The 13,285-nt window shown below is 42.2% G+C and overlaps 1 protein-coding gene across 13 annotated transcripts in view; it reads right to left on the bottom strand.

Annotated features, from left to right (window-relative positions):
* The window catches only part of ABCC4 (ATP binding cassette subfamily C member 4), a 627,262-nt gene that overhangs the window by 524,681 nt on the left and 89,296 nt on the right, over positions 1–13,285 (bottom strand). For all 13 annotated transcript variants that reach the window (XR_004539971.1, XM_033950379.1, XM_033950382.1 and 10 more), the window contains one exon: positions 12,722–12,811. Coding sequence is in view for 12 of the 13 variants with exons in the window: in XM_033950379.1 (XP_033806270.1) it covers positions 12,722–12,811 (90 nt within the window). In the remaining variant the exon portion in view is untranslated. The remainder of the gene's footprint in view (positions 1–12,721; positions 12,812–13,285) is intronic.

The following is a 13,285-nucleotide window of genomic DNA, read 5'->3' as shown; positions in this document are numbered from 1 at the left end:
GTTGGCAGGTGAAAATAAAAAAAGAGAGAGAGAGAGAAAGAGAGAGAACATCAGGGTGTGAAAGAAGGTGACATTTGAATGGAGAGAGGCAGAAAAGAAAGAGAGAAACAGCTAAAAGATTGATATCACTATGTAACACAATTTTTATTCCTGGGCACTAAGTATAATTTCCTAATTGTTCATGCCTAAAAAGTATAGAAAAATGTCTTGTTAGTTCCATGAAACTTTGCTTTTGTGACCAGGATAGTCAAATTTTGTAAATTACCTATTTAAAATATGAAAACAACAATTTTCATTTTTTTATTCTTATAAATTAATAAAAAGCAACATATGAATCACAATTAAATGTATTTAAATTGAAGTTATACTAAGATAACCACAGAAGATTTAGAATGAGTAGTTTTTCAATTATTTTCACAAATCAGCCCCCAGATGTAGTGTCCCATCCTGCCCTCAGTGTATTGTCCTTGTAGCAGCATTCAAAGTTCAGTATATACTAGTGAAAGTGCTCACCTTGCTCCTCTGAGTATGCTCCCATGTTCTCCTTGAATGTCTCAAGATGAGCATCAAGGACATGGACTTTGAGAGACATCCTACAGACCATTTTACTGTAATTCTTCACCAGATTCCACTACGTAACAAATATTTTTTTGTTCTTGGTTAATGGGTATTAAGTGTTCTCTCTTAATTGCCTATGTCACAAAACTATAGAAAATGACTATCATGTCCCTCAAACTTTGCTTTTGTGACTAGGACATAGATATTTTGAAATGTACCTTTCTTGCATAATTTTCAACCCAATGTCAAGCTTCAATGTCTAGGCTCAAGCAGTGAAACTTGTTAAGTGAAAGTGTGCAAGTCACAGATCAGAAGAAGCATCACCAAACTTTTTCTATCTTCTTCACCCATCAAGATAGGCTCTGCTTCTGCCATAATGTGACCTGTCTGTTTTAGGCAGTTGGAATCGTTTGTAACCCAAAGAGTGGCGTCTCTTCCTTGACAGTTCATTCAAGAGCATCAAAGTATCTCTTCCACTGGTTCACTTAGTGCACCTCAAAGAGGGATGCAACAACATCAAGACCTTACAAGGCACCTTAAAGTATGATGAATACAGTCAGGAGGTTATCGGAGACTTCAAAATGGTAGCATTCCTAATGGGCCTCCAAAGTGTTTTTTTTAACCAAATTTCCTTGCTATCACTGCCTTTGGGATAGCAGGGACACAGACGCACTACCAAAGGACAGAGTTCTCTGTGGAAAGAAACATCAAATAGGAACCACTAGTGGACCCCCAGAAAGTGCTGATGCTACCACTGCACATCAATTGGGCCTAATGAAACAATTTGTCAGAGCTCTATATAAAGGAGTTGGCAGCCTTCAAGTACTTTCAAGATATATTCTCTAATCTGTCCGAGGCAAACGTCAAAGCTGGTGTCTTTGTTGGACCACAGATAAAGATGATCCTGGAGTGCAAGAAATTTCCTAAGATAACTGGGATGGAGAAAGCAGCTTGGAACAGCTTTGACGCAGTGGTTCGGGGCTTCCTGGGCAATCACAAGGCCGAAAACTATGTGCATACTTTCATCTAACATGTTCCACTGCCTGAGCCTAAATGTCAAAAGCTCAGCATTTGACTTTGTGAGACCAAGATCTCTGATGAAGTAGTTGAGGTCTTTTTGGTTTGAATAGTTTGGGTTTCTCTCATCCGCTGCACCAGTAATATTGTCAACTGGATCTATAATGTCTCCCTCACTCTTTTACTTGCTGCTCTCTTTGAAGACAGCTGCTCTCTCTCTGGGGGAGTGGGTATGGGTAGCTCAGGGCAATGTGGCACCGGGGTGATGGATGAAGGAATGTCCAGATATGTGATTGCAGGTTGCCAGTTTGATGTTTGGAAAGTTCCATCATGAAAAAGTAGCAGTTACTTCAGTGGAAATAAAAACAAATAAATTTATTTTACCTATGACTAATAAATCTGGAATGTTCTGCGTTGGAGCATTTACCTCACCGGTTCATGGTAGAAACCTCTATCGTGGCTTTGTAAAAGCCAGCAAAAGGTAGGAAAAAATGTTTTATATTGAATTTAATAAATGGAATATTAGTTTTGGAAATAGGCATTACAGCTGTCTTTGTATTGTGTTCAATACAAAGGTATAACTAATAGGCAGACTGGATGGACTGTTCAGGTCTTTATCTACTGTCATTTACTATGTTACTATGTAAATGCATTTCTTTTTTCATTTCTCGATATTGCAGTATATGCCAAGTTTGATTTCTTGGGGTTATGAACATAGATATAGCCTTACTGGGTCAAACCAATATCGCATCTTCATGGAGGCCAACCCAAGTCACAAATACCTGGCAAAAACCCAAATAATTAGCAGCATTCCATGCCACCGATGCAGTACAAGCAGTGGCTTCCCCCATGGCTTTCTCAATAACAGACTATGGACTTTTCCTCCAAGAAATAGTCCAAATCTTTCTTAAAACCAGCTACGCTATCCGCTCTTACCACAACCTCTGACAATGCATTCCAGAACTTAACTATTCTCTGAGTGAAAATTTTTTTCCTCCAATTAGTTTTAAAAATATTTCCCTGTAACTTCGAGTGTCCCTTAGTCTTTGTAATTTTTGACAGAGTGAAAAAAAAAATCGATCCACTTGTACCCATTCCACTTCACTCAGGATTTTGTAGACTTCAATCATATCTCCCCTCAGCCATCTCTTTTCCAAACTGAAGAGCCCTAATCTTTTTAGTCTTTCCTCGTACAAGAGGAATTTCATCACCTTTATCATCTAGTCCTGCTATATCTCTTGAGATAAGGAGACCAGAACTGAATGCAATACTAAAGGTGAGGTCACACCATTGAGAGATACAGAGGCATTATAACATTCTAAGTCTTGTTTACTATCCCTTTTCTAATAATTCCTAGCATCTTGTTTGCTTTCTTGGCCGCCACTGTACATTGAGCAGAAGGTTTAAGTGTATTGCACACAATGACACCCAGATAATTTTCTTGAGCTCTGATCCCCAAGGTGGACCCTAGCATCTGGTAACTATGATTTGGATTATTCTTCCCAATGTGCATCGCTTTGCATTTGTCCACATTAAATTTCATCTGTCTTTTGGACGCCCAGACTTCCAATTTCCTCAGGTCTTCCTCCAGTTTTTCCAGTCTGCATGTATTTTAACAGCTTTGAACAGTTTAGTGTCGTCTGCAAATTTAATCACCAATTTCCAGATCATTTTTAAATAAGTTAAATAGCGCCAGTCCCAGCACAGATCCTTGCAGCACACCACTATTTACCCTCCTCCACTGATAAAAATGGCCATTTAACCCTACCCTTTGTTTTCTGTCCAATAACCAATTCTTTTTTAAAAAAAATTATTTATTTATTAATTTTCATTATGAATCAAGCATAAACTTGTACAGAAAGGAAATTAAAGCAAAGAAAATAGAAGAAAATTATTTAAATTAATTTACAACAAAAATCAATATTAGCTTAAATTTCAACTCAAGTCCTCAATAGGATCCAATAAGGATAATAAAGCGATTTATTAAAGAAAATTATAAAATTAGCTAGCTAGTTGACTGAGATAGGGCAAATCTCCTTTAATTGCACTTAGATCTCATCTTTTTCCAGGCAATACGTAGACAAGAATGTTGACAGTTGGAAAGGTTCAAAAAAGACAAACTTTTGCTTTTGATAATGTATTATACAGTTGCATGGAAGATGTAAATAAAAAATTGCTCCCAAGGAAGGTACACCATGTTTCATAAGAACATAAAACTTGCCATTTCCGGATCAGACCCTGGGTCTATCAAGTCCGGTGATCTGCACACGTGGAGGCCCCTGGCATAGTTTTAGTCCCCATACCACTGTATGCTTCTCAAGGGAGATGTGCATCTAATTTACCCTTACCCGTTTCACTCTATGCCACTCTTAAGGAGATGTGCATCTAGTTTACCCTTAAATCCCAGATTCCCTCACAGGTTTTCTGCTTTTGATGTACCTAAAAAAATTTAAAAAAATTATTACTATTTTTTTTGCCTCTTTGGCAAGTTTTTATTCATTCATTCAATTTTCTAGACCATTCTCCCAAGGGAGCTAATAATGGTTTACCTAAATTTATTCAGCATTTACTCAAGCATTTACATAAACTTATTCAAGTACTCAAATATTTTGTTCTTCATATTCTTATTTAGCTTTCTTTATCAATGCTTTGCATCTAACTTGCCAGTGCTTATGTCACTTCTTATTTTCTTCATTGGGATCCTTTTTCCATTCTTTAAAGGATGTTTTCTTGGCTATAATAGCCTCTTTCACTTCGCCTTTTAACCACACCCTCTCTCATTTTCTCTTCTTTCTACTTTTTTTAATAAGTGGAATACATCTGTGGAATGCAATAGTATTTTTAAACAACATCCACGCCTGGTTTACACTTTTGACCTTTGCCACAGACCCTTTAAGCTTCTTTTTAACTATTTTCCTTATTTTATCATAGCTGCCCTTATGAAAATTAAATGCTGCTACAGTAGATTTCTTTAGCAATATCACTCCAGTCATCAGCTCAAATATGATTGTATTACGATCACTGTTTGCCAGTGGACCCAACACAGTTACCTCCCGTACTATGTCCTGCATTCCACTAAGGACCAAATCTAAAACAGCTAACCCTCTTGTTGGTTCCCAGACCAGTTGATCCAAGAAGCAGTCATTTATAACAACTAGGAATTTTAACTTCCTAACAATCCCTGATGTAACATTTATCCAGTCAATGTTGGGGTAGTTGAAATCACCAACAATCTCAAAACATACTCTTGTCTGTTGCAGAAAAAAATCACAGTAAATATTATAATAAAGTAGGTTAACCTCCACATCCTGGACAAATTTTTAGTGATCATTCTGTTTGATGTGTTCGGTGAATGACCCAATCATTATAATTTATAAGATAGAACAGTCAACATATACTGTATTGATCAAAGCATTAAGACTCCTGAGGCAGGCCTTCAGGTCGAAACACATACATGTTGAGTCTTCATAGAATAAAGATATTGAGTACCACCTGATCGCCTTCTCTGTTTTCTTTGAGTATCTGCCTTGATAAGGTAGAATCTCCTGTTGCTTTGTACTGTATAGACTGGTATAAAGAGCATTAAAATAATTTGTATATTTTATATGTGTTTTATTTAGTGTCCGAGTCTTAGCAAGTAATGAAATGTAAAAAAAATATGTAATAACTTGTTCATCTGTTGTCCTAAGTAGGATAATTGAGTATTTAAATTAAGACTATAAGTAATAGAAATGAGCTAGGGGTGGGTGGGAAGTCCCTGGTATGGCAGCACCTGGCAGAGCCTTCTTCTGGTATCAATGTCAGCAAAGAAACAAAAATTTGTTCAATCAGAACAGTTGATCATAGGGTTCCAGGTTGAACTGTCAGTTAGAAATAAGTCCAATGAAAGTTTCCTCGCATTAAGGCACTGTTTTTGAAGTACATCTATTAACGCTTTAACTAAACAATTCCCATTGCAATGAAGGAGCATTTGCATTTCAACGTATGTCTGTCATTCTGCATTTTCTTAGAGTCATAATTTGTCCACCCATGCTGAAAAGCACATGAAGGCTAATCTGTTATATTTCAAAAATCAGTGCTTTGATACGAGGTAACCGAGATACATTGATTGCTTCACAAGATGTGTCAATTAGAAACAGGTCCAATTCAATTGCAACATCACTTCTATAACCACTATCTACATTCTCCATAATCATACCAGATAAAGCTAGTGCAGTTTGTTCAGCTGAAAACTTCCCCGTCTTCACTGCTTTAAAAACAAGTTTGGATTTCATCTTCATTTTGTCGTCTTCAACCAAATGAAGAAGAAACAGTGGCAGCAAAATTGCAGCAAGAATCAAATCTTTTCTGTCAAGATAATGACCAAAATGTTCATTGAGCCCACATTGAAGTGCATGAACTAGAGGCGAAGCACATTTAAGGCCTCTGGTCAGCTTCTTTTTCAACATGCCCAAAGTAAGCAGCAAAAAGCCTAAATAATATTTAGCTTCAGTTGAAAGGATATCCAAGAACAGTTGCTAGTGGATTCATGACACAGCCGTATTCACCCAGAAAAATTGCTTCATGTTGTCTGGTTAAAATCAACAGTTGATTGAAAAAAAATGTTATTTTTTTGTTGGTACTGATGCCACAAAAAAAACTCTGTGGAGTGACGATGTTCCTAAATGGACTTTATTTGAAAGTGTCAAAGTTCCAAAGATACACTGAAATCATCCACATAAAATAAATTCATCCAAATAAAAGTAAAAATAGGGTATCAACATAAAAGCCTTAAAGAACCTAGTCCGCTAGGGATACAGGACCCAACACGGTCCGCGTTTCGATAAAAAGTCTTCTTCAGGGGTCCCTGGGGGTCCTATAAAGGTGAATACATTTTCTCTGTATTTTCTTCTCTGTGGATATTTTGGGGTCAATTCCTTTTGTTTATTTTGCCACTTCATCACAGTTAGGTTTGTGGCTTACTAGACAACTTGCACCTACAAATATTGTTCTTTTTCACTTACTAAATTAAAAATTTTTTTTGACATAAACAGAGCACTTAAATGTCAAAGACTCAGCCATCTTTATCACTTCATGTAATTTCACTCAAATGGAAGTTTGCCGGAAACTGGCCCAGTGATGCAAAAAAAAATAATAATAATAATCAGATGGGTGTCATTAAAAAGCAACTATATAAAGTAATTAAACATTATAATTACTCATTACTGAAAAATGTAAAATATTAAGTTATTCATTCTTTTGCATGAAAGTAATCATTAAAGTTGCTTATTACTTTTAAAAGTAATATACAGTATTATCAGCAATATAATTACTTAGTACAGCAAACCCTCAATATTCACGGTGGTTAGGTGCAGAGCCGACACGCGAATAGGGAAAAATCGCGAATAAGTTTTTGGGCCAACTCTGACCCACCCCTGCCTCCCTCCTGTGGCCCCGACCTTACCTGGTGGTCTAGCAGTGATGTGGGGCAGGAGCAATCTTCCTACACTCCTGCGCCGTGCTGAGTCATCATCAAAATGGCTGTCTTGAGTTCCCGTTGTAGTCTCGAGACTACAATGGGAACTCAAGGCAGCCATTTTGATGATGGCTCTGCATGGCGCAGGAGCGTAGGAAGATCACTCCTGCCCCACATCACTGCTAGACCACCAGGTAAGGTCAGGGACACAGGAGGGAGGTAAGGTCTGGGGGCAAAAAAATACAGCGCAAAAAAAAAAATCGCGAATAACTGAATTTGCGAGTGGGGAAACTGAATCGGAAGGTGAAGCTGTAATATTTTACCATATTTTCACGTAGATAACGCGCACACGGGTATAGCGTGCGGGAAACCGAAATATATGTAAAAAAAATTTTATATAGCGTGCACATGCGTATACCGCGCATGCTGCTTGCCGCCCCGACTCTCCTGTCGCCGCCCCGACTCTCCTTTCCAGCCCTGCTCCGAGTCTCCTCTGGTCCCGACTCTGCCCCGAGTCTCCTCTGGTCCCGTCCAAACCTTTCCAGCCCTGCCCCGAATCTCTTCTCTGGTCCCGACTCTGCCCCGAGTCTCCTCTGGTCCCGTCCAAACCTTTCCAGCCCTGCCCCGAATCTCCTCTCGTCCCAACTCTGTCCCGAGTTTCCTCTGGTCCCATCCAAACCTTTCCAGCCCTGCCCCGAGTCTCCTCTCGTCCCAACTCTGCCCCGAGTTTCCTCTGGTCCCATCCAAACCTTTCCAGCCCTGCCCCGAGTCTTCTCTGGTCCCGACTCTGCCCCGAGTCTCCTCTGGTCCTGTCCAAACCTTTCCAGCCCTGCCCCGAGTCTCCTCTGGTCCCAACTCTGCCCTGAGTCTCCTCTGGTCCTGTCCAAACCTTTCCAGCCCTGCCCCGAGTCTCCTCTGGTCCCGACTCTGCCCCGAGTCTCCTTTGGTCCCGTCCAAACCTTTCCAGCCCTGCCCCGAGTCTCCTCTGGTCCCGACTCTGCCCCGAGTCTCCTCTGGTCCCGTCCAAACCTTTCCAGCCCTGCCCCGAGTCTCCTCTGGTCCCGACTCTGCCCCGAGTCTCCTCTGGTCCCGTCCAAACCTTTCAAACCCTGCCCCGAGTCTCCTCTCGTCCCGACTCTGCCCCGAGTCTCCTCTGGTCCCGTCCAAACCTTTCCAGCCCTGCCCCGAGTCTCCTCTGGTCCCATCCAAACCTTTCCAGCCCTGCCCCGAGTCTCCTCTGGTCCCGACTCTGCCCCGAGTTTCCTCTGGTCCCGTCCAAACCTTTCCAGCCCTGCCCCGAGTCTCCTCTTGTCCCGACTGCTCCTTTCGCCGCCCTGTCCTGCTTACCGCTCTGTAAGCATGCGCAGACCATCTACAGACAAAGAAGATGGTCTGAGCATGTTTGCCGCTCAGTTTTCTGCGCCGGGTTGTCGGGGCGCGCTTTTGACCTGTCACCAAGGCGGGCCTTTGTCGCGGCGTGCTTTTGACCACGTGGCTTTGTCCCCCCTCTATCTGGCCTTGTAATTTGCCCAGTGAATACCATTTTGCCTTTACAACAGCATCTCAGCCTTTGGGTAAGCCTATAAAAGATTAATACTGCATGTAGAGCCCACATTTTAGTAATTTGATCTCTTCAGATTGGTATTCTGCATTTATCTACCCGGTAGTAGAGTTTATCAATTAAATTTAAATTTACCGCCATAATGCCAGGAATGAGACGAAAGTCATATACAGCGGACTTTAAGCTTAAAGTCGTTGCGATAGCTGAGGAAATAGGCAACCGGGCCGCAGCGAGAGAGTTCAATGTTGGAGAAACATCGGTGCGTGAATGGAGAAAAAATAAGAAGGAACTGGAGAAATGCACTCCGCGAAACGGGCATGTCGTGGGGCCAAACCAAAATGGCCTCAGCTGGAGGATGACTTGAAGCAGTGGATTCTGGCGAGAAGGGAGCAAAATCAATCAGTCTCTACTTTTGCGATTCAGATGAAGGCAAAACTACTTGCCAATGGAAGAGGAATACCCGACTTCAAAGCTGGCTTCACATGGATCTCAAAATTTATGAAAAGGAACGGACTATCAGTTCGAATGAGAACAACTGTTGGCCAGCGACTTCCGGATGACTGGCAGCAAAAATTGATTGATTTCCATGACTTTGTTGCCAAAGAAATATCTGAACTTGCCATCACTGCAAAGGACGTCGTCAACATGGATGAAATTCCAATGGCATTCGACATTCCAGCGACAAGAACCGTAGCCCCCACAGGTACTAAATCTGTTGCCATCACCACAACTGGGCATGAAAGAACGTGTTTTACAGTCGTTCTTGGTTGCTCAGCTAGCGGGGTTAAGTTAAAGCCCATGCTCATTTTCAAAAGGGTCACTATGCCCCGTGAAAAGCTACCCACCAGTGTGGTTGTGCACTGCAACAAGAAGGGATGGATGGACTGCGACATAATGAGATTGTGGGTAGATAAATGCTTTAGGGCAAGACAGGGTGGATTCTTTGCAAAAAAATCCTTGTTAATTTTTGATGCCATGGCTGCCCACAAAGAAAAAAAATGTTCAGGCCTACATTAATTCTACTCGTGCCCACATCGCTGTGATACCTGGAGGCCTGACGTGTAAGCTGCAGCCACTTGACATCGCAGTGAATCATCCATTCAAGATTTTTGTTAGAAAGGATTGGGAGGAGTGGATGCAGAGCGGCACGCACGAGTACACACCCGCGGGGCGGCTGAAGCGGGCAACTTTCACAGAAGTCTGCAAGTGGGTGGCTTCAGCATGGGACAAAATAACATCAGATACTATTCTAAACGGATTTAGAAAAGCGGGCATTGTTTATGAAACCAATGACATTATGGGTACTACCAGTGCAGCGGAAGGAGGCAACAACACGGATATCAGTGATGATGATGATGACGATATCACTTCGGAAATAAACGAGGATCGTCTGCAGGCCGTGCTCACTTTATTTAATGACGATGATGACAATTCGGATTTTGATGGATTCAAGGATTCAGATGACTGTGATGATGATGACTGAATAAACCTGTAAACTTTGTTTATTTACAACTTTACCGTAACTACGGTAACTGTATTTAGATTATTTTGTCCTCGATACTTCGTTTGATCTACCGTAGATTACCGGTTAATGTTATAGTTTATAAGAATTAACATGTGATTTCTGTTCTTGTTGCTGAATTCATACTCACTAACTCTAGATTAAAAGTTATACGGTTGTTTATAAGAATGAACAGTTTTTTTCTTTTGACATTTTTGGTTGGAGGGTGTGTGAATGGTGCGTGAGTTCTCCTATGTCTGGTTGAGGTGGATTGAATTATTTAGCTGAAGAAATTATGGTAGTTAACCCCCCCCCCCCCCATTCCACACACATTACGGTAATTCTCTTCCATTTTTGTTCCCATTATAAGAAACACTGATAAGTTCCCAGAAAAAGATACATTAAAATAAGAAGTGAAAACAAAGGCCCCTACAGATGAGAACATAAGAATAGCCTAACTGGGTCAGTCCAATGGTCCATCATGCACAGTAGCCCATTCTCATGGTAGCCAATCCAGGTCACTACGGTAAATACCTGGTCAAAACCCAAAGAATAACAACATTCCATGCTACCGATCCAGGGCAAGCAGACGCTTCCCCCATGTCTTAATAACAGACTATGGACTTTTCCTCCAGGAATTTGTCCAAACCTTTTTAAAACCAGCAACGCTATCTGCTTTTACCATAACTTAAATCTTTCCTTCCAAACAGAGACCTTGCTAGATGTCAAATACAGAAAGAACAAGGTAACTTTACACGGACTTAGCTGTGCAGGAAATGTGAATCTCCTCATACAACCACCATATACGGTACCTAGTGCAAAAATGTGCAAAGGTCTGTTTTTTTCTGTCGATTACTACATAGCCTAATGCCACACAAGCAGCGCTGTTACAAATATATTCTGAAGGTCAATGCTAAGGTTAACAAAGTTTCCTTCCTTGGACCACAAGGAGATACTGACAAACCACTAGAAGAGATCCTAAAACAACTACCCAGGCACAACACCCAAAGACCCACTCAGTGTGTGAACCAGTTGAGTGGAGTTGACTAGGGTAACTGGGGGGTGGAAATGGACCCGGAGTTTTCTCAGCAGAATTTCCCAGACCACCTCTTCCTCTCAACACATTGACACGCTGGTGGGTTTATTTTATAGCTTTTTCACCCCCTTCGGTCTGCCTGTCTCCCTTGAAGTCCTGTCCCCCTTGAAGTCCTTCCTCATCCTGGAAGCCTGGTGCCCCCCTGACGCCCAATTCATCACCCGGAAGGAGCGCTCGCACCCCCACCCCGAAGGACCGCTCGCACCCCCACCCGAAGGACCGCTCGCACCCCCACAGCCTCCCCACCTTCCCCTCCTGCATGGAGAAGCTGTCTAACTTGTTTCCGGATGCCAGTGAGCCCAGCTGCTTCCTCTGCTGGCGGTCCCACCCCTTCTCTGAGCCCTGCGCTACGCTGCTTCCTCTTCCGGTGGTCCCGCCCTTTCTCTGACATCAGAGAAAGGGCGGGACCGCCACAAGAGGACAAGAGGAAGCAGCGTAGCGCAGGGCTCGCACCCCCACAGCCTCCCCACCTCCCCCTCCCGCATGGAGAAACTGTCTACCTTGTTTCCGGATGCCAGTGAGCCCAGCTGCTTCCTCTGCCGGCGGTCCCGCCCCTTCTCTGAGCCCTGCGCTACGCTGCTTCCTCTTCCGGCGGTCTCGCCCTTTCTCTGACATCAGAGAAAGGGCGGGACCGCCACAAGAGGAAGCAGCGTAGCGCAGGGCTCAGAGAAGGGGCAGGACCGCCGGCAGAGGAAGCAGCTGGGCTCACTGGCATCCGGAAACAAGGTAGACAGCTTCTCCATGAGGGAGGGGGAGGGGGAGGTGGGGAGGCTGTGGGGGTGCGAGCGGTCCTTCGGGGTGGGGATGCGAGCGCTCCTTCCGGGTGATGAATCGGGCGTCGGGGGGGGGGGGGGGCAACTATGTAAAAAAAAAAGTTATACAGCGCGCTCAAGCATATAACGCGCATGGTTATGCACGGTTTGTAAAATTGTGTATAACGCGCGCGTTATATGTGTGAAAATACGGTACTGCCCAACACTGTTTACCAGTAGTAGGTGTAATGCTGTTCCATAGCACAGTGCAATATTTTTGTAATGTTGCCTATTCGTGGGTAGAAATTTTGCTGTTTAAATCATAGGAATTAATGATAGTGTTGTACAGTACCTTTGCTACATATATGTTAGGATTTTTTTCAGGGTTTGTATTTTAGTGTACCTGGTAGTGGAGAGATTTATGTTGCTATTTCTCAGATGACATAAGAATCAGGATTTTTTTATATAATGACTTCTATCGAGAAAATGTCCTAGTTCTGATCTGCAGTTGTTGTGTGGGGGAGGTAGGGTTTTTGTAGCTGCAGAGCATGTTTACATTTAATTCATAAGAACTGCAATAATGTGTCAGTCCAAAGGTCCATAAGGATCATGTATGCATTGCTCCACATATGCATGCGCTGTCAAGTATGACCCCTCACAAAAAAAAAAAGTTCAAGTCTACTGGTTTAACTCAAATGTTTCATAGCTCTCTGCTTTCCAAAATGCATCTTTCATTTCCACAAAACTTTCTTCCACCTTGTACATGTAGATCAGTTCTTACCTGATCAAACTTGTTGACATCATTTGATAAAAGATTTACTATTTGACCTATTGTAGTTTGTCCCATGGCAGCATTACTGAGACGGAGTGCCTGGTGTGTGGAGAGAGAAAATCAGCATTAGAAATTGTAACATGTTTGGGAAAATCCTGTGAATATGAATTCAAACTACTGTTTATAGGCAAGCACCACACAACTTTATATCACTGTTTGCTCAGTACACAAAAAGAACCCAAATATTCCACACTGATTGGAGTCCCAAAAAAACAAAAAAGACTTTGGAATTGATGTGCTTGATGCAAGTGTGGAATAAGTCCTCATAAATTACAAATGCATCCTCAATGAGAAACAATGTCAAAACCATTTATTGGATACTGGTAAGATACAATCCTATCCACATAACGTAGCAGTAGTGCAGACCCAACATGGTCTGTGTTTCGGCTGGAATAGCCTTCCTCAGGTATTATGTTATATATGTGATGTAGATGTGCTCTATAGGCCTTGTGAGAGTGGACCCTTTACAAAAGTGGTGACAAATCATAGTGAAAAAACATAACAGGTGTAGGA

Source organism: Geotrypetes seraphini, chromosome 6 (genome assembly GCF_902459505.1).
Source record: "Geotrypetes seraphini chromosome 6, aGeoSer1.1, whole genome shotgun sequence".
NCBI classification, from domain to species: Eukaryota; Metazoa; Chordata; class Amphibia; order Gymnophiona; family Dermophiidae; genus Geotrypetes; species Geotrypetes seraphini.
Note: the sequence above shows the minus strand (reverse complement) of the source record. Positions and strands in the feature narration are given on the sequence as shown.